This window comes from Trichechus manatus, unplaced genomic scaffold (assembly GCF_000243295.1).
Source record: "Trichechus manatus latirostris isolate Lorelei unplaced genomic scaffold, TriManLat1.0 scaffold00004, whole genome shotgun sequence".
Classification (NCBI taxonomy): Eukaryota; Metazoa; Chordata; class Mammalia; order Sirenia; family Trichechidae; genus Trichechus; species Trichechus manatus.
The window spans coordinates 8985925-9007814 of record NW_004443940.1 but is presented as its reverse complement, the minus strand read 5'-3'; the positions used below and the strand labels follow the sequence as shown (position 1 = coordinate 9007814).

At 35.7% G+C, this 21890-nt stretch overlaps 1 protein-coding gene across 5 annotated transcripts in view; it reads left to right on the top strand.

The window, feature by feature from the left end:
• ALMS1 (ALMS1 centrosome and basal body associated protein) overlaps positions 1-21890 on the top strand; it is a 210439-nt gene that overhangs the window by 132989 nt on the left and 55560 nt on the right. For 3 of the 5 annotated variants that reach the window (XM_023732665.1, XM_023732658.1, XM_023732683.1), the window contains 2 exons: positions 3235-3360; positions 16773-16943. In XM_023732665.1, coding sequence (XP_023588433.1) covers positions 3235-3360; positions 16773-16943 — 297 coding nt within the window. Of the gene's footprint in view, positions 1-3234; positions 3361-16772; positions 16944-21890 lie in introns of those variants that run through there. The other 2 variants (XR_002824358.1, XM_023732673.1) reach the window with 2 other exon arrangements.

Here is a 21890-nt window from a genome sequence, read left to right as displayed (position 1 = left end):
TCCTGTCCCTTTCTGCCTTCTTGTCTTGCCTCCGGACAGGAGCTGCCCATTTAGTCTAACGTATCTACTTCAGCTAAGAGGCACACTCTTTACAAGTATCTTTTTATGTTTTATAGTCCATTCCAATCTTTGTCTGAAGAGCTGACCTCAGGAATGGTTTTAGTTTGGCCTAACAGAGAGTCCAGGGGCCATGTCTTCTGGGGTCCCTCCAGTCTCAGGCAAACCATTAAAGTCTGGTCTTTTTACTAGAATTTGAGTTCTGCACCCCACTTTTCTCCAGCTCCGTCAGGGACTTTCTGTTGTGTTCCCTGTCAGGGTGGCCATTGATGGTAGCCAGGCACAATGTAGTTCTTCTGGTCTCAGGCTGATGGAGTCTCTGGTTTATGTGGCCCTTTCTGTCTCTTAGGCTAATATTTTCCTTGTGTCTCTGGTGTTATTCATTCTCCTTTGCTCCAGGTGGGTTGGGACCAGTTGATGCATCTTACGTGGCCGCTCACTAGCTTTTAAGACCCCAGATGCGACTCACCAAAGTGGGGTGCAGAACATTTTCTTAAACTTTATTGTTCCAGTTGATCTAGATGTCCCTGAAACCATGGTCCCCATACCCCTGCCCCTGCCCCTGCTACTCTGTCCCTTGAAGTGTTTAGTTGTATTCAGGAAACTTCTTAGGTTTTAGTTTAATCTGGTTGTGCTGTCTTCCCCTGGATTATGTGTTGTCCTTCCCTTCACCTAAGATAATTCTTGTCTACTATCTAGTTAGTGAATACCCTTCTCCCTCCCTCCCCATCCCTGTAACCATCAAAGAATATTTTCTTCTGTGTTTATACCTTTCCTTGAGTTTTTGTAATAGTGGTTTCATACAATATTTGTCCTTTTGTGACTGACTAAATTCACTCAGCATAATGCCTTCCAGATTCATCGATGTTATGAGATGTTTCACAGATCCATTGTTGTTCTTTATCATTGCGTAGTATTCCATTGTGTGAATATACTATAATTTGTTTGTCCACTTGTCCATTGATGGGCTCCTCGGTTGTTTCCATCTTTTTGCTATTGTGAACAGTGCTGCAGTGAACATGGGTGTGCATATATCAATTCAGGTGTCGGCTCTTATTTCTCTAGGATATGTTCCAAGGAGTGGGATTGCTGGATCATATGGTACTTCTATTTCTAGCTTTTTAAGGAAGTGCTGAATCAATTTCCAAAATGATTGTACCATTTTACATTTCCACCAACAGTGTGTAAGTGTTCCAGTTTCTCCACACCCTCTCCAACATTTTTACTATATAGTGTTTTTTGGATTAATGCTAGCCTTGTTGGGATGAGATGGTATCTCATTGTAGTTTTGATTTTCATTTCTCTAGTGGCTAATGATTGTGAGCATTTCCTCATGTGTCTGTTAGCTGCCTGAATGTCTTCTTTGGTATCTTCCTATCCATGAGCAAGGTATGTTTATCCACTTATGTAGGTCTCTCTTGATTTCTTGCAGTAGTGTCTTGTAGTTTTATTTGTATAGGTCTTTTACATCTCTGGTTAGATTTATTCCTAAGTGTTTTATCTTCTTGGGGGCTATTGTAAATGGTATTGATTTGGTGATTTCCTCTTCGAAGGTCTCTTTCTTGGTGTAGAGGAATCTAACAGACTTATGTATGTTTATCTTGTATCCTGATACTTTGCTGAAAGCTTCTGTTAGTTCCAGTAGTTTTCTTGTGGATTCTTTGGGGTTTTCTGAGTATAAGATCATATCATCTGCAAATAGAGATAAACGTTGATTTCTTCCTTACCAATTTGGATGCCCTTTATTTCTTTTTCTAGCCTAACTGCTGTGTCTAGGACCTCCAGCACAATGTTGAATAAGACTGGTGATAAAGGCCATCATCGTCTGGTTCGCATTCTCAAGGGGGTGCTTTCAGACTCTCTCCATTTAGGATGATGTTGGCTCTTGGCTTTGTATAAATGCCCTTAATTATTTTGAGGAATTTCTGAAACCAGGGGACATTTAGCAGTTTCCGCCACACCATGAAAGAAAAATACCAGTATTCCAGTATGCCCTTAAATGGGCAAAGGACATAAACAGATGATTTACAAAAACAGCAACATATATGATTAACAAGTATATAGAAAAAGGTTCAATCTCTGTAAAACTGAAATAGGTATAAAATTAAACAATGAGATTCCATTTACCTCCATTAACAAGGAATTTTTTTTTTTTTAAAGAGACTATAATTGTACTGTTGGAAGGAAGGGTAAATTGGAACAGGCATTTTAGAAAGCATTTTAGCAGTTAGCATTAAAAAAAAATAACAGCTTTGTAAATGGTATAATTTTTCACTCTGTAATCAGAATTTACCTGAAATAAGGTGGCGGAGGGGAAAGTGGTTATACTCTAAAGAAAATTTTTATGTACAGAATTCTTTATAATTGAAAATTTGAGCTCATCCTAAATTTTGAACATTGGGAGAAGGGTTAAGTATGTTCAGTTAATGCGTGGTATATAGCCATATAAAAAATGTGAAGAATAGGAAATAATTTTTTTATTATAAATGTAGAGCAGAAATACTGATGTCCATATTATACATAGTATATGCAGACAGCTATGTAAACAAGAAACAGGAAAAAAACTGAAAAGAAATGTATTAAAATAATCATAGTTATCTTTGAATGGTAGAACTTGGTCTCTTTTATTTGATGTATTTTCTTAATATCAAGAATTTATTACTTTTATAAAGGAAACATCAGGAAACTTTGTTTTGAAGATCTGTCACACAAAAGAGAATTAGACTTATTTTCTATGGCTTAGAGGACAGAATTAAGACCAATATTAGTAGTTAACAGTGACCAGGTTTTGGTTCAATATAAGATGTTTTTCAGTTAAAGTCATCTACATATGGAATGAATTCCTAAAAACTCATCTTCTCAATAAAACCTACCCTGACCACCCCATTGAAAACTGCATCCTTCCCTAATTTCCCTAGTACTCCCAGTCTTGTTTAGCATTTTCTAATTGTTCTTTTTTTTTATAACAGTTATGAATTACTAAATTACTAGATAATCTATTTATTATGTTAATTGTTTACTGTATTTCTCCCTCCAGGAGAATGCCATTTCCTCGTGAAGGCAGAAATACGTTTCTGTTTGATTCACTGATACATCTCAGGGCACATGTAGGCACTCAGTATTTGTTCAATAAACTAATACATTTTTTTTGTTTTGTTTTGATCTTTACTGCCTTAGCCCAGCCTTCACTGTTGCCATATAAGCCTTCTGGAAGTACAAAGATGTACTATGTTCCCCAATTAGAAAAAATTCCTCAGTTTCCAGATGCCAAATCAGACACCACTCTTGAGAGCTCCCACTCAGGTATTTTGCAGAAATTATTCAAACTTTATTATTTGAAATTTTATTTATGCATTGGCTGGTTGATTTTGGAATGACATGTGAAAGTTTGATGTTATTTTAATCTGTTAATGAAATATGAAGCTTTTTTTTTAAAATAATTTCTTTATTTTTTAATTGTTATAAAAATATATGTAACATTCGCCAGTTCAACATCTTTTCAGGTGTACTCCTTTGTGATATCAGTCACATTACTGTATTTTTACTCAAATAAGGCATGCCTTGTGCATTTGTTTGCCATCCCCACCCTCCCCCCTGCTAGGTACCCTCAGAAGCACTGCCATGCCAGTCCTCTTCCACACGTTGCTGTTTAAAAAAAAAAAACTAGCATAGCACGCTTATGAAAATAACCTCATGAGGGGAGAGCATGGCTGGCAAACAAACACAGAAGGTGTGCATTAATTGCGTAAACTACGGTAATTACATTGTACAGTCATTACCCTTAATCAATGCCAGATTTCCTATCAGCAAAATATAGAGCTTTTCATTCCTCAGTCTCTAGTTTGGATGAGTTTGAGTTAGTTGATCAGATAGATTATGTACACTTAAAATTTAATAACTATTTGATGAATAAAATTGTACAGACAGTTGTTTGGGTTAGTAGACTCCATCTAGGAACAGAGGTTTCTGATTTTTCTCAGTTCGTAGTATGCCTTTAGTGTTTCAGTGATTTTTTTTTTTTTTTTTTGGTTGGGGGGGAATTAATTAAGTTGTTAGATCAGTAAGTACTTCAAGTCCTCTTCAGTTTCAGCAAGAAAGGTAGTATCATCTGCATATCGCAGGTTGTTAATGAATCTTCCTCCAGTCCTGATGCCCCGTTCTTCATCATATAGTCCAGCTTCTCAGCTTGTTTGCTCATCATACAGATTGAATAATTATGGTGAAAGGATACAACCCTGCCACACACCTTTCCTGACTTTAAACCATGCAGTACCCCTTTGTTCTGTTCAAATGACTGCCTCTTGATGTGTGTACAGCTTCCTCGTGAACACAATTGCATGTTCTGAATTCCCATTCTTTATAATGTTATCTGTAATTTGTTATGATCCACACAATCAAATGCTTTTGCATAGTCAATAAAACGTGGGTAAATATCTTTCTGGTATTTTCTGCTTTCAGCTAAGATCCATCTGACATCAGCAGTGATATCCCATGTTGCACATCTGCTTCTGAATCTGTCTTGAATTTCTGGCAATTCCCTGGCAATGTACTACTACTGCCGCTTTTGAATGATCTTCAGCAAAACTTTACTTGCATGTGATATTAATGATATTGTTCAGTAATTTCTGCAGTCTGTTGGATCACCTTCCTTTGGAATGGACACAAATATGGATCTCTTTCAGTTGGTTGGCCTGGTAGCTGTCTTCCAAATTTCTTGACCTGTACTAGTAAGCATTTCCAGTGTTGCATCTGTTTGTTAAAGCATCTGAATTGGTATTCTGTCAGTTCCTGGACCTTTATTTTTTGCCAGTCCCTTCAAGTGCACCTTGAACTTCTTCTTTCAGTACCGTTGGTTCTTGATCATATGCTGCTTCCTGAAGTGGTTGAACATCAACCAGTTCTTTTTGGTACCATGAAGCTATGTATTTCTTACATCTTCTTTGATGCTTCCTGCATCATTCAGTTTTTTGCCCCAGGATCCTTCAGTAATGCAATTCGAGGCTTGAATTTTCTTTGCAGTTCTTTCACCTTGAGAATTGATGATCATGGTTCTTCCCTTTTGGTTTTCTAACTACAGATTTTTGTACATTTCCTCATAATACTTTACTTGTCTTCTTTCTGTTCAGCTCTTTTACTTTACCATTTCTTTTGTTTGCTTTAGCTACTCTGTGCTTAAGAGCAAGTTTCAGGGTCTTTCCTGACATCCATTTTGGTATTTTCCCTTTTTCCTGTCTTTTTAATGGCCTTTCACTTTCATTAATGTCTTTCACTTTCATTGATATCATTGATGTCTTCCCACAGCTCTTGTGGTCTTTGGTCATTAGTGTTTAGTGCCTCAAATCTTTTCTTGAAATGTTCTCTGAATTTAGATAGGATGTATTCAAGGTCATATTTTGGCTCTCATGGACTTGCTTTGATTTTCTTCAGCTTCAGCTTGAACCTGCACATGAGCACTTACTGGTCTGTTCTGCAGTCAGCCCCTGACTTTGTCTTGACTGATAATATTGAGCTCTTCTGCATCATCTCTTTCCACAGATGTAGTTGATTTGATTGCTGTGTGATCCATTCCAGCGTGGTCCATGTGTACAGTCATCATTTGTTTTTTTCAGAAAAAATGTTGAATAAGTTGTTGGTCTTGCAGACTTCTATCATGGAATCTCCAGCATTACTTCTATCACCAAGCCGTACATTTCATCATAATACTTTACTTGTCTAACTACTGTTCCCTTTTTGTTTCTAACTTTTGCATTCCAATCACCAGTAATTATCAAAGCATCTTGATTGCATGTTCAATCCATTTCACATCAGTTTCATACATTGACAGGAAACTTCCAGAAATTCAAGCCAGATTCAGAAGAGAACATAGAACAAGAGATATCATTGCTATTGTCAGATGGATCGTGACCAAAAGCAGAAAGATATTTACTTGTGTTTTATTGACTGCACAAAGGCATTCGACTATGTGGATCATAACAAATTAGTGATACCATTACAAAGAATGGGAATTCCAGAACTCTTAATTATGCTTATGCAGAACCTCTACATGGATCAAGAGGCAGTCAGAACAAGAGGATACTGTGTGGTTTAAAATTGGAAAAGGTGGGGGCAGGGTTGTATCCTTTGACCTTATTCAATCTATAGGCTGAGCAAATAATCCAAGATGAACTATATGCTGAAGAACACAGCATCCGGATTGGAGGAAGACTCATTAACAACCTGCATTATGGAGATGACACAACTTTTTGCTGAAAATGAAGATGACTTGAAACACTTACTGATGAAGGTCAAAGACTACAGTCTTCAGTGAATTGGCAAATGTTGTTTTATATATATATATATATAAAATATATTATATATATATATATATATGTATATTACAACGTTAGTATGAATTACACCTGAACGTGAAGAAAACAAAAATCTTCACAACTGGACTGATAAACAACATCATGATAAATGAAGAAGAAATCGAAGTTGTCTTATGATTTTACTTTACATGGATCAGTGATCAATGCTCATGGAAATGGCAATCAAGAAATAAAGTGACGTATTGCATTGGACAAATCTGCCGCAAAAGACCTCTTTAAATTTTTAAAAAACAAAGTTGTCACTTTGATAACTAAGGTGTACCTGGCCCAGGCCCTGGTATTTTCATTGGCCTCATGGATGCAAAAGCTGGACAGTGAAAAGGGAAGACAAAAGAAGAATTGAAGCATTTGAACTGAGGTATTGGCAAAGAACATTTTATAAACCATAGACTGCGAGAAGGATGAACAAGTCAGTCTTAGAAGAAATATAACCAGAATGCTTCTTAGAAGCGAGGATGTCGAGACTTCAGCTCACTTACGTTGGACGTGTCCTCAAGAAAACCAGTGACTATAAAAAGACATCATGATTGGTAACGTAGAGAGTCAGCGAGAATGAGGGAAAACTCACTGAGATGGATTGACACAATAGCCACAACAGTGGACTCAAACACAGCAACGATTATGAAGATGGCGCCGAACCTGGCAACATATTGTTCTACAGTGTATACATAAGGTTGCCATGAGTCAAGCCAACTCACAGCAGCTGACAGCAAGAATTTCACAATATGTTGCTGCTGGTGCGGGGGGAGGAGGGAAGAACCACAAAAATGTTCATATTACCAGACGTTAGGATTGATTGTTATGCCTATAAACAGAAACTGGGAGAAATTTTCACTACCTGGAAGGCTGTGATTTTCAAAAAACACAGTTGTTCGCTAACAAATAAAACAAGCTCACTGAACTGATTGTAGGTAGGAAAATCTTCAATTCCTCTCTCATTTTCAGCTCCTAGTTCAGAAGACAGAACGTACGTATGTACCAATAGAAATCTGGTCAAGTGTCCCAGTACTTTTTGAGGCAGCATTAACTTTGAGAAAAATTTGGCTGAAAGATTCTATGAGGCCAGCATTACCCTGATACCAAAGCCAGACAAAGACATCATAACAAAACCACTAACCAATATCTTTTATGAGTACAGATGCAAAAATGTTAAAAAAAATACTGGCCAACTGAATCCAGCGGCATAGTTTTAAAAATCAAATGATCATTTCCCTTCTATTCCTAGTTTCCTGAGTATGCTTATCGTGTAAAGTTGTTGAATTTTATCAAATGCATTTTCTGTGTCAGTTGAAATGATCATGTGATTTTTTTTCCTTCATTCACATGGAGTTTTCAAGAGTTGACTCAAGGACAACTAACAACAAGAACAAATTGATATACTGTATTACATTAATTGATTTTTTTTAGGTTGAGTTGCCCTTCCATTCCTGGGATAAATCCCACTCGATCATAGTATATAATCCTTTTAATATGCGTTTATATTTGCCCTTGAAATTAGATTTACTGAAAGTCTTTATTTCTTCATACAGCTTCGAGTTACTATCTAGTGTCCTTATCTTTCATACTGGAAGACTCCCTTTCACATTTCTTTTAGGGAAGATCTGGTAATGATGAATTCCCTCAGCTTTTGATTATCTGGGAATGTCTGAATTTCGCCCTCATTTTTGAAGGGCAGTTTTGCTGGGTGTAGAATTCTTGAATGAAAGCTTTTTTGTAAAATACTATATAGACCAGGTGAAGGAAATAGCCTCCCAAAGAAAAAAGATAGATCTTAGATATTTACTTAATAGGCACATTAACATTCTTAAGTAGTATGCAAGAATCCACTTAATTGGACTATAAGCTCTGTGAAGATAAGTATCGTGTCTTTTTTTTTTTTGAAACCATTTTATACTTTATACTGATGCTTATTAAAGGGACTGAAGTATTTTTTATATTAATAAAATCACTTGTCAACAGAAGCAAAAGCCACAGGAGGAGAACTGGCTGAGATTTTTTTTTAAAGGGGGGAGGGTGGATTACATCAGCAAAAATGGTGAAGACCTTCAGAAATTTGCCCCTCCATAAAAGCAACCAAAAAAAAACTGGGAAAAATTGTCAGAATCAACTTTTTCAAAGCTCTTGAAATTAACCAAAGGCTTGCGGCAACCCAGAGGGCATTTATTCAAGAAAAACAAGCTGAATTTTGCTAAGAACAATGAGCTTTGTGGCATTTTAACTTTCCTTCGTCCCATCCCCCATACTCCAGCTTAGCAATAGCCTTTAAAAATAAAAAACACTGGTAAAGGTAAATATAAAAAACAACATAAAGGTATTTTTTGCATTACTGTGTATTTTTTTTTCTTATATAAATTAAGCACTGGTGGTGCAGTGGTTGAGAGCTACAGCCAGCTTCGGCTGCTAACCAAAAGATAGGCAGTAAGAATTCACTGGCCGCTCCTTGGAAACCCTGTGGGGCAGTTCTACTCTGTCCTGTAGAGTCACTGTGAGTCGGGATCAACTCAACGGCAATGGGTTTTGGTTTGGTAAAGGTAACCATGTAGGTAAATATAAAAAACAATATAAATGTATTGTTGGATTACTGTTTTTATTTTTCTTATGTGAATTAAAAGACAAATGAATTAAGCAATAATTATAAATCTTCGTTGATGGGCACAAAATGTATAAAGGTATGATTTTTTATGTACCACTGAAATTGATTTTAATCAAAACTAGATTGTTATAAATTAAGATGTTACTGTTAATCCCCAAGACTACCTCTAAGAAAATAACTAAAAAATATACAGTAAAAGAAACAACACAAGAATTAAAACGCTACACTAGTAAATATCTAACACAAAAGAAGACACTAACAGAGAAATTGAGAAACAAAAACATAAGACATAGTAGAAAACAATAGCAAAATGACAACTGTAAATCCTACATTATCAACACTTGCATTAAATGTAAATAGATTAATCTCCAATGAAAATACAGATATTGGCAGAGTGTGTAAAAAAAATGATGCTGCTATCTGATGTCTACAAGTAACTCACTTTAGACTCAAAGAACAAATGGTTGAATGTAAAAGGATAGAAAAGGATACTTCATATAAACATTAACCAAAGGCTAGAGTGGCTTTCCAAATATTTTAAAAAGTAGACTTTAAGACAAAAATTGTTAGTAGTGACAAAGAAGGACATTTTATAATGATAAAAGGGATTAATCCATGAAGAAGGTAACAACTACAAACATATGTGTCTAACAACAGCCCCAAATATACATAACACAAAAAACTGACAGAATTAAAGGGAAAACTAGATAGTTCAACAGAAATGATTGGAGACTTCAATGCTGACTTCCAGTAATTGATATAACAAGTAGACAGAAGCTTAACAAGGAAGTGGAAGACTTGAACAACACTAAACCAACTAGACCTAATGGACATCTCTAGAACACTGTACCCAACAGCAGCCAAATACACATTCTTCTCAAGTATATATGGAATATTGTCCAGGATAGACCACATGTTAGGCCATGAAACAAGCCTGAATAAACATAAAAGAATTGAAATCAACAAAGTAGTATTATCCTACCACAGTGGAATGAAACTGAAACTCAGTAACTGAAACAAATTTGGGGAATTAACAAATGAGTGAGAATGAAGCAACACACTCCTAAATGACCAATGGATCAAATAAAAAATCAAAAAGGAAATCAGAAAATACTTCAGATGAGTGAAAATGAAACAGTAAATACCAAAATTTATGAGATGCATCAAAAGCAGTGCTCAGAGGGAAATTTATAGCAGTGAACACCAACATTAAAAAGGAGGAAAGATCTGAAATCAATAACCTAACCTTCCACCTTGAGAAACTAGAAAAGGAAGGGCAAACTAAACTGAAAGCTAGAAGAAGGAAGGAAATAATACAAATTAGAAAGGAAATTAATGAAATAGAGAATAGAAAAAACATTTGAGAAAGATCAATGAAACCAAAAGTTGGTTCTTGGAAAAGATCCATAGAATTGACAAACTTTTAGCTAGACTGAGGGAGCCCTGGTGGCTCAGTGGTTAGGCACTCGACTGCTAACTGAAAGGTCTGTGGTGTGAACCCACCAGCCACTCTGCAGGAGAAAGATGTGGCAATCTGCTTCCGTAAAGATTTACAGCCTTGGAAACCTTATGGGGCAGTTCTGCCCCGCCCTGTAGGGTTACTATGAGTCAAAATCAACTCAGTGGCAATGGGTTTGGTTTTATGGTTTTTTTTGTTGTCGTTTAGCTAGATTCAAAAAGAAAAAATGAGAGAAGATTGAAATTACTGAAATAATAAATGAAAGAAGGGATGGTACCACAAACCATACAGAAATAGAAGAATATAAAGGAATACTTGTTATCAACAAATTATATAACATAGGTGACATCTAGTTCATCTAGAACAAATTCCTAGAAAGACACAAACTGTCAAAACTAACTCTGGAAGAAATAGAAAATCTGAATAGACTTAAAATAAATGAAGAAATCGAATTAGTAATCAAAAAACTACTTAACAATAGAAAACTCAGACGCAGGTGACTTCACTGGTGAATTCTACCAAATATTCAAAGAAAATTTAATAACAGTTGAATACTTACTAACTCATTCTGAGGGCAGTATTACGATTATACCAAAACCTAACAAGATATCCCAAGAAAACTACAGTCTTCCTTATGAATATAGATGCAAAAGTCCTCAGTAAAACACTAGCAAACTGAATACCGCAGCATATGAAAAGGATTATATACCATGCCCAGGTGGGATTTACTGTAAGAGTACAAAGTTGGTATGCATTAAACTGAATCTCACATCCCTTCATGATAAAAACACTCAACAAACTAGGAATAGAAGGGGCATTCCTCAGCCTGATAAATAGAAGGGAGATTCCTCACTTACATTATACTTAAATGGAGAAAGACTCAAAGCTTTTTCCGTAAGATCAGGAATAAGATTAGTCCACTCGCACCGCTTTTATTCCACGTTTCAGCATTGTACTGGAGCTTCTAGCCAGCACAATTAGAGAAAATGGGAAGGGGGATAAAAGGCATCCAGATTGGAAAGGAGTAAAATTATCTCTCTTTGCAGATGACATTATCTTCTATATAGAAAACATGAAGGAACCCACATACAAAAACAAGTCCCCCCCCCCCCCCGCAGAAGAAAAAAAAAAAAACGTGTAGCGCCACTAAATGAATGGGGCAGAGCTACAGGATACAAAATTAATATTAAAAATCAGATATATTTCTGTACACCAGCAATGAACAATTCTAAAGACAAATTAAGAAAACAGTTCTAGCTACAATAGCATCAAAGAAAATAAACTACTACTTGGGAATAAATTTAAGAAAAGATGTGCAAAACTTGTCTGCTGAAAGCTACAAAACATTGTTGAAAGAAATTAAAGAAGGACCTAAATGAATGGAAAGATGTCCTGTGTTCATGGATTGGGAAACTTATTATTGTTAAGATGGCAATACTCCCCAGTTGATCTACAGATTCAATTCCATTTCTATCAAAATTCCACCTGCCTATTTTGCAGAAATGTAAAAGCTAATCCTAAAATTCACATGGAAATGCAAGGGACCACCAAATACTCAAAACAGTTTTAAAAAAGAACATAGCTGGAGGACGCTCACGTCTCGATTTTAAAACTTACTGCAAAGCTACAGTAATCAAGATATTGTGCCTCTGTCATAAGGATAATATATAGATCAATGGTACAGAATTGAGAGTCCAGAAATAAACCCTTATATTTGTAGTGAATAGGTCTTCAGCAAGATTGTCAAGACCATTCAATGGAGGACAGAATAGTATTTTCAGCAAACAGTGCTGGGACAGCTGGATATCTACATGGCAAAGGAATGAAGTTGGACTCCTAACTCACACCATGTATGAAAATCAAAATTCAAAATGTACCAAAGACCTAAATGTAACAATTAAAACTATTAAACTCTTAGAAAAAAGACATAGGAATAAATTTTTTTTAATGTCCTTGTATTAGCCAGTGATTTCTTGGATGTGATACCAAAAGCACAAGCAACAAAGGGAAAATAAATAGGACTTCATCAAATTTTAAAACTTTTTTGTATCAAAGGATACTGTCAAGAAAGTGAAAAGACAACTCAGAGAATGAGAGGAAAATATTTGTAAATCATGTATCTGATAATGGACTGATATCAAACATACATAAAGAATGCTTGTAACTCAACAACAGAAAGACAAATAACCCAATTAAAACATAGGAAAAGTATTTTAACAGATAGACATTTCTCTAAAGAAGATATACAAACAGCCAATAAGCACATGAAAAGATGCTCAACATTATTAGTCATTAAGCAAATGAATATCAAAACCACATTTAGATATTACTTCACACATACTAGGAGGACGGCTGTATTTTATTTATTTTTTAAGGAAAATAACAAGTGTTGGTGAGAATGTGGAGACAGTGGAACTGCTGGTGAGACCTTAAAATGGTACAGCCACTTTAGAAAACACTTCAGCATTTTCTTAAAATGTTAAACATGAATTTACCATATTACCCAGTAAGTCCACTCCCAGGTGTATATACCTAAATAGAATTGAAAACTTGTGTCCACACAAAAATGTGTACGTGAATGTTCACAGCAGCATTTTCATAATGAAGTCGAAACAATCCAAATGTCCATCAGCTGATGAGTGGATTAACAAAATGTGGTATATTGGTAAAATGGAATATTATTCTGCCATAAAAAGGACTGAAGTACTGATACATGACACACCAGTGATAAGCTTTGAAAACATTATGCTAAGTGAAAGAAGCCAGACACAGTAGGCCACAAAATTGGATGATTTCACTTATATGAAATAACTAGGATGGGCAGATCCATAGATACAGAAAGTAGATTAGTCATGACCAGGGACAGGATACATGGGGAGGGAGTGAAATAAGTAACTGCTTAAAGAGGTACAGGGTTTCTCTTTGGGGTGACAGAAGTGTTTTGGAATTAAATGGTGGGATGGTTGTGAATATACTAAAAACAACTGAATTGTACACTTCAAATTGGTAAATTTTTTGTATGTGAATAGTATCAATTTTAAGTTTTTTTTTTTAACAAAAGAAGGTGGAGATGAACAAAAGAAGGAAAGATAGGCTGAAACTTAGAACTGTGGTAGCAGATTTAAAATCTACTTTGTAGACCCAATAAAGGGTAAAGTTACCATGAAGGAAATTGAATTGATGATATGGAGGACAAATGCGAAAAAATCTCCAAGAATACAGAGGGAAAGGAAAACCAAAATGAAAATGAGAAACATGAAACACAGCTAACGAAACCAAACCAAGAATTATAGCTGTAGCTGAGGAAGAAAGCAGAACAGTATGAACAAAAGTAATATTTAAAGTAATATTTAATATTTAAACTCAATTTCCCTAAGCAAAAATTTCCCTTTTCCCCTTCCTCCCACCCCTGGTAACCACTAATAATTTTTGGTTTCTATATATTTGCTTATTTCATATAAGTGAGATCATATAACATTTGTCCTTTTGCTACTGACTTATTTTGCTCAACATGAAGTTTTCAAGGTTCATCCATGTTGTGGCATTTATCAGGACTTCCCTCTTATGGCTGACCAATTACTTCTAAGAAAATAAAATCAGTAAAATAACATAAAATAAGAAAAAGAAACATAGGAAACTGCAAGATTGCATAAGCAATTAAGTCAGATGACTAGAATACAGTAAAATGTATTTAGCTATGATAAATAATTTTAGCATACATCGGCATTTTTATACTACCTTTAACTTAAGTTCGATTTCATATATTTAACGAAAGAGAGAGGCAATTTTAAAAGTGTGTTTTGTGCACTCTACCACTATGAACATACGACCCTGAGGGGGTATGAAATGGGAGGTGGGGAACCTCCCTCCTAACGGTTCATTGTAGTTCTCACTGGCCTTTTATCGTATAAGTGTCTTATATTGCTTCCCTGTGCATAATTCTAGAGTTTAAAGAAGTGTCTTTTTGATACAACGTGGCCTGTAAATACAAGCCAGGTAGTTAGATGGTACCAGGTGCTTAGATGCAGGCACAGTGAAATGTTGCAAGCCTGGAGGAAAAAGTGGACTCTGCCGGTTTATTGAGCAGACATGTCAGTTTCAACATGGGGCCTTCCTAAGGAACCTTTAAGTGTGATTTTTGACTCTGCATGTTTTTTCCATCTTACGTGTAGACATTAGCCCCTAACTGCCATTTAAAATGTATCTCTAGTGAAAGAAAGGATATAAAACTGAGTAATGGCAATAGAGATGGAGAGAAGTGGACACAATTAACTTACATTTAGGAAATAGTTCCTTCTGTACGTGGTGATAAATACAATGTAGAGAATAAGGGAGAAAGAGGTAAAAAGAATGATTTCTAGTTTTTTAGAGCGAGCAAGTAGGTAAATAGAGGTGTCATTTACTGAAATGGAGAGGTCTGAGGAAGAAGCAAATTTGGGAGTGATGATCAAAATGTCTGTTTTGGACATGTTAAAATGGAAATTCCTGTTGCACATCCAAGTAGAGATCTACAATTGAATGTAAGCAGAGTCAGTTTACAAATGTTGGGGTTGTACACAAGGACACCACATATAAGGTGGTGCTGTTTACATCATAAACTATAAACAGGTAGGCCTGGGGGTTCTAGGTGTTCTGGAGCAGTAATGCAAATTCTCATTCTGCCCCAAACATATATCTTCACTTGCACATACTACACTTGTACACAAACACAGGAAAATAAGTACACAGACGCTCATTAACATACACACATGTATGGGGTTGCAGTCTCTTTCAACTGCACTCTCAATTCCACTGATGTTAATTTTCTTGCTCACCCACCGAATGCTCTCAGAGACCTAGTTATTGTTCTCCAGCTGACTCAACCTGACAGAGTCACCTCTCTTGGAGGACAAGGGATAGTGGTGCAGAGTGTGCAAGCTGCTGCTGTTGTGTACTCTCTGGTGTCTAGGAGTGTCTGAAGGGAGAAGGGCCACCAGGTACCTTTGTTTGTACTGTACCATAATATACAGTAATTATAATTTTTTTTATTTGAAGAAGTGACATCTTTTTCTAATTTCCACAAAAGTGCTGTAAAGGTTAGCTGTGTCCCTGAATGCTGGATCCTGAAGCTCAGAAGAAAGGGCTAAGGTTATTAACATATAGTGTTCCAAACCTTGGTAATCAATGAGCTAACCTAGGGAGTGAAGAGAACCCAGTTCTGACTCCTTGAGGACTTCCAACATTGCGAGATTTGACAGAACAAAGGATACTAAGGATTTGCCAGAGAGGTATGAGGGAGAAGCTGACAAGAGCCCAATAGCAATCTGTAGATTTGGCCTAGAAGGCCTTCTAGGGTCCTTGAACTCTGTGCTGAAAAACCCATCATGGCTTATTTGTATTTGCACTGTAGTGATGAGACTGGTATTCAGCAAGCTCTTACTACCATACACATACTAGGAGCCCAGGAAATACATGAAGTACAACGTTCCAGATTAGAAAAAACATTTTGTAGAAGATAATTCTAAAGTTACTACAGACACTTATACACTCAGAGATGTTCTTTTGCCTCTTAGACATGGCGTGGAAAACAGATAACCTTCTCTTTTCAGTGGATATAGAAATATTGAAATATATTTTAAAAGAAAATCATATACTTTTAAATCCTTTTTTTATCATGTAATTTTTCTTTCAACATACTGTCTTTTGTATTGTTGGCAGATTAATCTTTCAGAAACATAGCTGATTATAATATCCCTTTATTTACAAATCTTTAATGATATTGCACTCTTGACTTGTAATTCCATGGCCTGCTGGATTTTATCCCAAAATATTATTTTTTTTAATACCCCCCACCACTCTCCTTCATGTATTCTGTAACTTAGCCTGACCACAAAAGTATCTACTCCTCCTCTAATTTTTATTTTCCTGCCTATCTTTGCTCATGCTGTAACCTTTGCCTAAAATGCCTTTCTTCCTTCCTCTCCCTACATCAAAAAGCCTACTTATTTCCAAGGTACAGTCTGTTTTCTTCTTCCTCTAAAAATCTTCCAGAGCTGGAAATAGCCTCCGTTCTGAACTGATGTTCCACTGTATACACCTTCTCTTATGTCATTTGCTTCCTTACCTTGTATCATTGCAATTTATTATGCATGTTTTATAGCTTCAGTTTTACAGCCATCTTTCTCTGATCACCCTACAAAACTCCCATGGTGTCTTTTTTATAGAAGTGGTTCAAGAGGCAATTTTTTTTAAGAAGTCTTTCTTCAACTCCTTGTCTATATATGTGTTAATTTGTATTTTTCTGTTTTCTCTGTAGGGTCCGATGATGCCATTGCTCCAGACTTCCCAGCTCAGGTGCTAGGCACAAGGAATGATGACCTCTCAGACACTGTTAACATTAAGCATAAAGAGGGGATCTACAGTAAGAGGGCAGTGACTGAGCCATCCTGGTCAGTGGGGAAAAAACCCTTTCAGAAAGACACTGCAGGTAACTGGGTTGACTTTGTCTATTTTGTGGGATTTTTTTTTTTTTTCCTGTTCACCCTGAATTAGAATATGGTCTAGTCTTTATGCTTTTTCTGCTTTGTTATGTAAACTTGTCTCATATATACAAGAATGTAAAAGTCTTTTGAAATGCTTCAGAGATACTTGAAAACCATAAACTTTATTTTCACCATGAGAAATAAAACATGATAATAAGACTTTTGAAATGAAATAACTAATTGAGTATGTTTCAGAGACTAAAATCCATATAAAATCTTGATTAAATTGCCTCATGAATTTATCTCTGTCACATGTGGCAAACTAACATCTCAGACTGGTTTCTGCAGGGAGATAAGTGGCTCACTTGGATTATTTATAACTTTTATTTTTAACATTTAAAAATAATGAACAATCAGAATTATCTGATTGCCCTCAGCTCACATTCCTCCAGGACAGTAATTAGCTTTAGCTGAGACTTGGCTGTCCATGCAGACAGGATGTGCATTCTCCTGTTTGTCCCCATCCCACAACTCTCAGACCTGACTGGAAGAGATCCATATTCACGCCCATTCCAAAGAAAGGCAATCAAACAGAATGCAGAAATTATCTAACAATAACATCAGTGTCACATTCTAGCAAAATTCTACTGAAGATAATGCAAAAACAACTGCGGCCGTACATCAACAGGGAACTACCAGAATTTCAAGCCAGATTCAGAACAGGATGTGGAACAAGGGATATCATTGCTGATGTCAGATGGATATTGGATGAAAGGAGAGAATACCAGAAAAGATGTTTACCTGTGTTTTATCAACTACATGAAGGCATTCAACTGTGTGGATCATAACAAATTATGGATACCATTACGAAGAATGGGAATTCTAGAACACATAATTGTGCTCACGTGGAACTTTTACATCGATCAAGAGGCAGTCATTTGAACAGAACAAGGGGATACTGTTTGGTTTATAATTGGAAGAGGCGTGCATAAGGGGTGTATCCTTTCACCGTTCTTATTAAATCTGTATGCTGAACAAATAATTCAAGAAGTTGGACTATATGAAGAAGAATGCACCATCAGAATTGGAGGAAAACTCAGTAACTACTTGCGATATGAAGATGACACAACCTTACTTGCCAAAATACCTTCTTGGAGGAGGGAGCAGTTGGCAAACAGACATAGAAGGTGCACAGTATTTGTGTAAAAATATGGTGTACATCTGTCTGTCTGTATCTACCTATCTATGTTACTTTGATTAAATTACAATTTATATTGTCCTTCCCTCAAAAGCAGTGAATAAAGAGATGGAAAAAGATACATTTGGCAAATACCAACCAAAGAAAAGCTAGTGAGCAGTATTAACATCAGACAAAATAAAAATTGAGGCTGGAAAACATTAATATAGACAATACAGTTCAGAAGGATCAATGCACCAGGAAGGTAGAATTAAGAGATTATATGCATACCCTCAAATTTATCTGCAGGAAAAATAACAGGATTATGTAAGTAAATTCCACAGCACACATCTATCAGAAACAGATTAGGAAATAAAAATTAATAAAATTAGACAGGATTTGAACAACAGAGTTAACAACTTTGACGTATAATAGAGATCTTTGCATAATTTTAAAGAACACATGTAACAGAAAAATTGATGAAATTGTTGCTCAAAGACAAAGTCTTAACGTGTTTCAAAGAATTGATGCTCATACAGACCAGCTTCCCTGGCCACAGTGTAGCCGAATTCAAACTCAATAAAAATACAGAGTGACAAAACAAAAACCCATCTGTGATGAGTTGAATAGTGTCCCCCAAAATCCATGTTCATCTGGAACCTCAGAATGTGACCTTATTTTGAAATAGAGTTTTTGCACATGTAACTAGTTATGGGTCTTGAGATGAAATCATCCTGGATTTAGGACATCCTGAATCCAATGATGGCTATCCTTATATGAGAAGAAGAGAGTACATACAGAGACACACAGAGAAGAAGCCCATGAAAAGACCGAGGCAGAGATGAGAATGATGCTACAACAAGCAAAGGAATGCCAGGCTCCATCGGAAGCAGGAAGAGCTTTCAAAGGGAACATGGCCCTGCCAACACCTTGATTTTGAGCTTGTAGCTTCCAGAACTCTTGAGAGAATACATTTCTCTTGTTTTAAGCCACCAAATTTGTGGTAATGTGTTGCGATAGTCTTACGAAATTAATACCACACACAAACACACCAGTTGCCATCAAGTCAACTCAGGGCTACCCCATGTGTGTCAGAGTAGAACTGTGCTCCATAGAATTTTCAATGGATGATTTTTTTGGAAATAGATCACCTGGTCTTTCTTCTGAGGCACCTCTGGGTGGACTTGAACCTTCAACTTTTCAGTTAGCAGCCAAGCACGTAAACCGTTTACACCACGCAGGGATTCATCCATGTATTTGAAAATTAAAAAATGTATTTCTAAGTAAGAAGTTAAAGAGGAAATCATAATGGAAATTATATTTAGAACTGAATAATAATGAAAACCTGATATCAAAACTTACAGAAGATAGCTGAACTCCTAAAAATAAATGTGAAAAAGGTAGCCAACCCAATATAAAAATGGGCAAAAAATTTGGATAGGTACTTTACAGAAGAGAAAAGACAATAGCAAATAAATATATGCATAATATTCGACTTCATTAATCAACAGGGAAATGCAAAGTAAAATCGCAGTAAAATTCACCTATACGCGCACCTGCTAGAATGGCTGAAATGAAAAAGACAGTACCAGGTGTTGGTGACAGTGTAGAGCAAGTGAAACTCAGTCACTGCTGGTAGAGTGTACATTGGTAAGATGGCTTTAGAAAGCATTTTGGCATTATCTACTAAAGTTGCACAAAAGCATAACCTTTGACGTAGCAGTTCTGCTTATAGCTTAACCTTTGACCCAGGAGTTCTGCTTGTAGCTATATACTCAACAGAAATGAATTCACACAAGCACCAAGAGACACATACGCAAATATTCTTCACAGCAATATTTGTGATAGCTCCAAACTGGAAACTGCCCAGATGCCCAGTAGTTATCCAGTAGAATGGATAAATTGTGGCATATTTACACTATTGAGTACTAATCAGCAAATGAGAATGAGTGAAGGACAACTATATGCAACAACACTGGATGAATCTTGCAAACCTAACGTGAAAGAAGGAAGTAAGACACGAAAGAGTATATATTATATGATTCCATTTATATAAAGTTCAGAAATACTCAGTGCCAACCTGTTGTATTAAGTATCAGGTGTTACCCTCAGCCTGAGGGTATTGGAAGGAGGAGTTAGGGAAACGTTTAGGATTCTAGCTAGGTTTTCTTTCTTGACCTGGGTAAAGTTACACACATTTGCTTTTTGATAATTCTCTGAGCTCTGTATTTTTATTTTTCTGGACATATTTTCTACTACACAATTAAAAATATTTTCTTCAATCATACCTTTTATATAACAACAAAAAATAAGGTACTTAGAAATGAACCTAACAAAGGATATGCAAAACTATTGTAAAGAAAATTATAAAAATTCATTGGAATATATTAAGGAAGACGTAAATAACTCGAGTTGGAAAATACTAGTGATATAATACTAGTGATAACCAAATTAATCTCTTAAGTTCAGTGTGCTGCTCCCCACAATTCCATTAGCATTTTTAGTGGAACTTGACATGCTGTTCTAAAATTTTTACGGAAAATCAAAAAATAGATTTAAAGATTAAGGTAAGGAAACCTTCCATACCAGATATCAAGACGTACTGTATTAAAAAAAAAAAAACATTGCTGTCGAGTCAATTCTGACTCATAGCCACCCTGTAGGACAGAGTAGAACTGCCCCAATAGAGTTTCCAAGGAGTAGCTGGTGGATTTGAACTGCTGACCTTTTGGTTAGTAGCCATAACTTTAACCACTGCTTATTTATTAGGAATAAACAGGAAAAAAAAAATGGTTTAGAATAGTGACCCAGAAATACACCTGTGTATGTGGAAACAATATGTAACAGAGTTGGTATAACAATTCATGGAGAAAGGATGAACTGTTCAGCAGTGTTTGAATCACTGATTGTATATGTAGGAAAAAGATAAAGTCAGATCAGTCTCTACCACACACTAAACAAAAATGTACTCCAGGTATATTAAACACTAAATGTGAAAAGAAAAAATTTACACTTTTAAAATTTAAATGACTATCCTTATGACCATAAGATAGTGAAAGATTTCCTAAACAAGATACATAAAGCACAAACCATAAAGGGAAACCATAAATAAATAAATATGACATTACTAAATGGAAGATTTTTTTGTATATCAAAAGACATCATAAACAAAAGTCACAGTCTGCGATCATATTTGTGACCAACACAACATACAAAGAAATTTTATAGTAATGTTCATTGCAACACTTTTTAATATAAAAAAAAATTGGAAATAACCTAAAGTTGATCAGCAGGTGAATTGGTATGTTCCTACAATAGAATGCTGTATGACATTGAAAATGAGTTAATCAGAGCTACATATATTAATGTGAGTAAATCTCAAAATCATAATGTTGAGTGAAAAAGGCCTTGTTGCTCAAAGGTACATAGATTATCATACCCTTTATATGAAAGTTAAAGATGTGCAAAATAGTACGTTGTTGATAAGTTTATACTATATAGTAAAAAATTTTAAAACATCCTTGGGATTGATAAATTCTAAATTAGGAATAATGGTTACTGCTGAGAAGAGAAAGAATGGTATCACTGAGGCTTGCATGGGAAATGATTGTAATGTTTTGTTTCTTAAGCTCTGTGGTAGATAACGTTGGTGTTCATTAAGTTATTTATACTTTTTAGTATGCCTGAAATACCTTATTAACATTTAAAAGATTTTTTTAAATGACCTAAACATTTCAGAAAACAATTAGACCAAAGAGATTAGGAGGATTGAAGT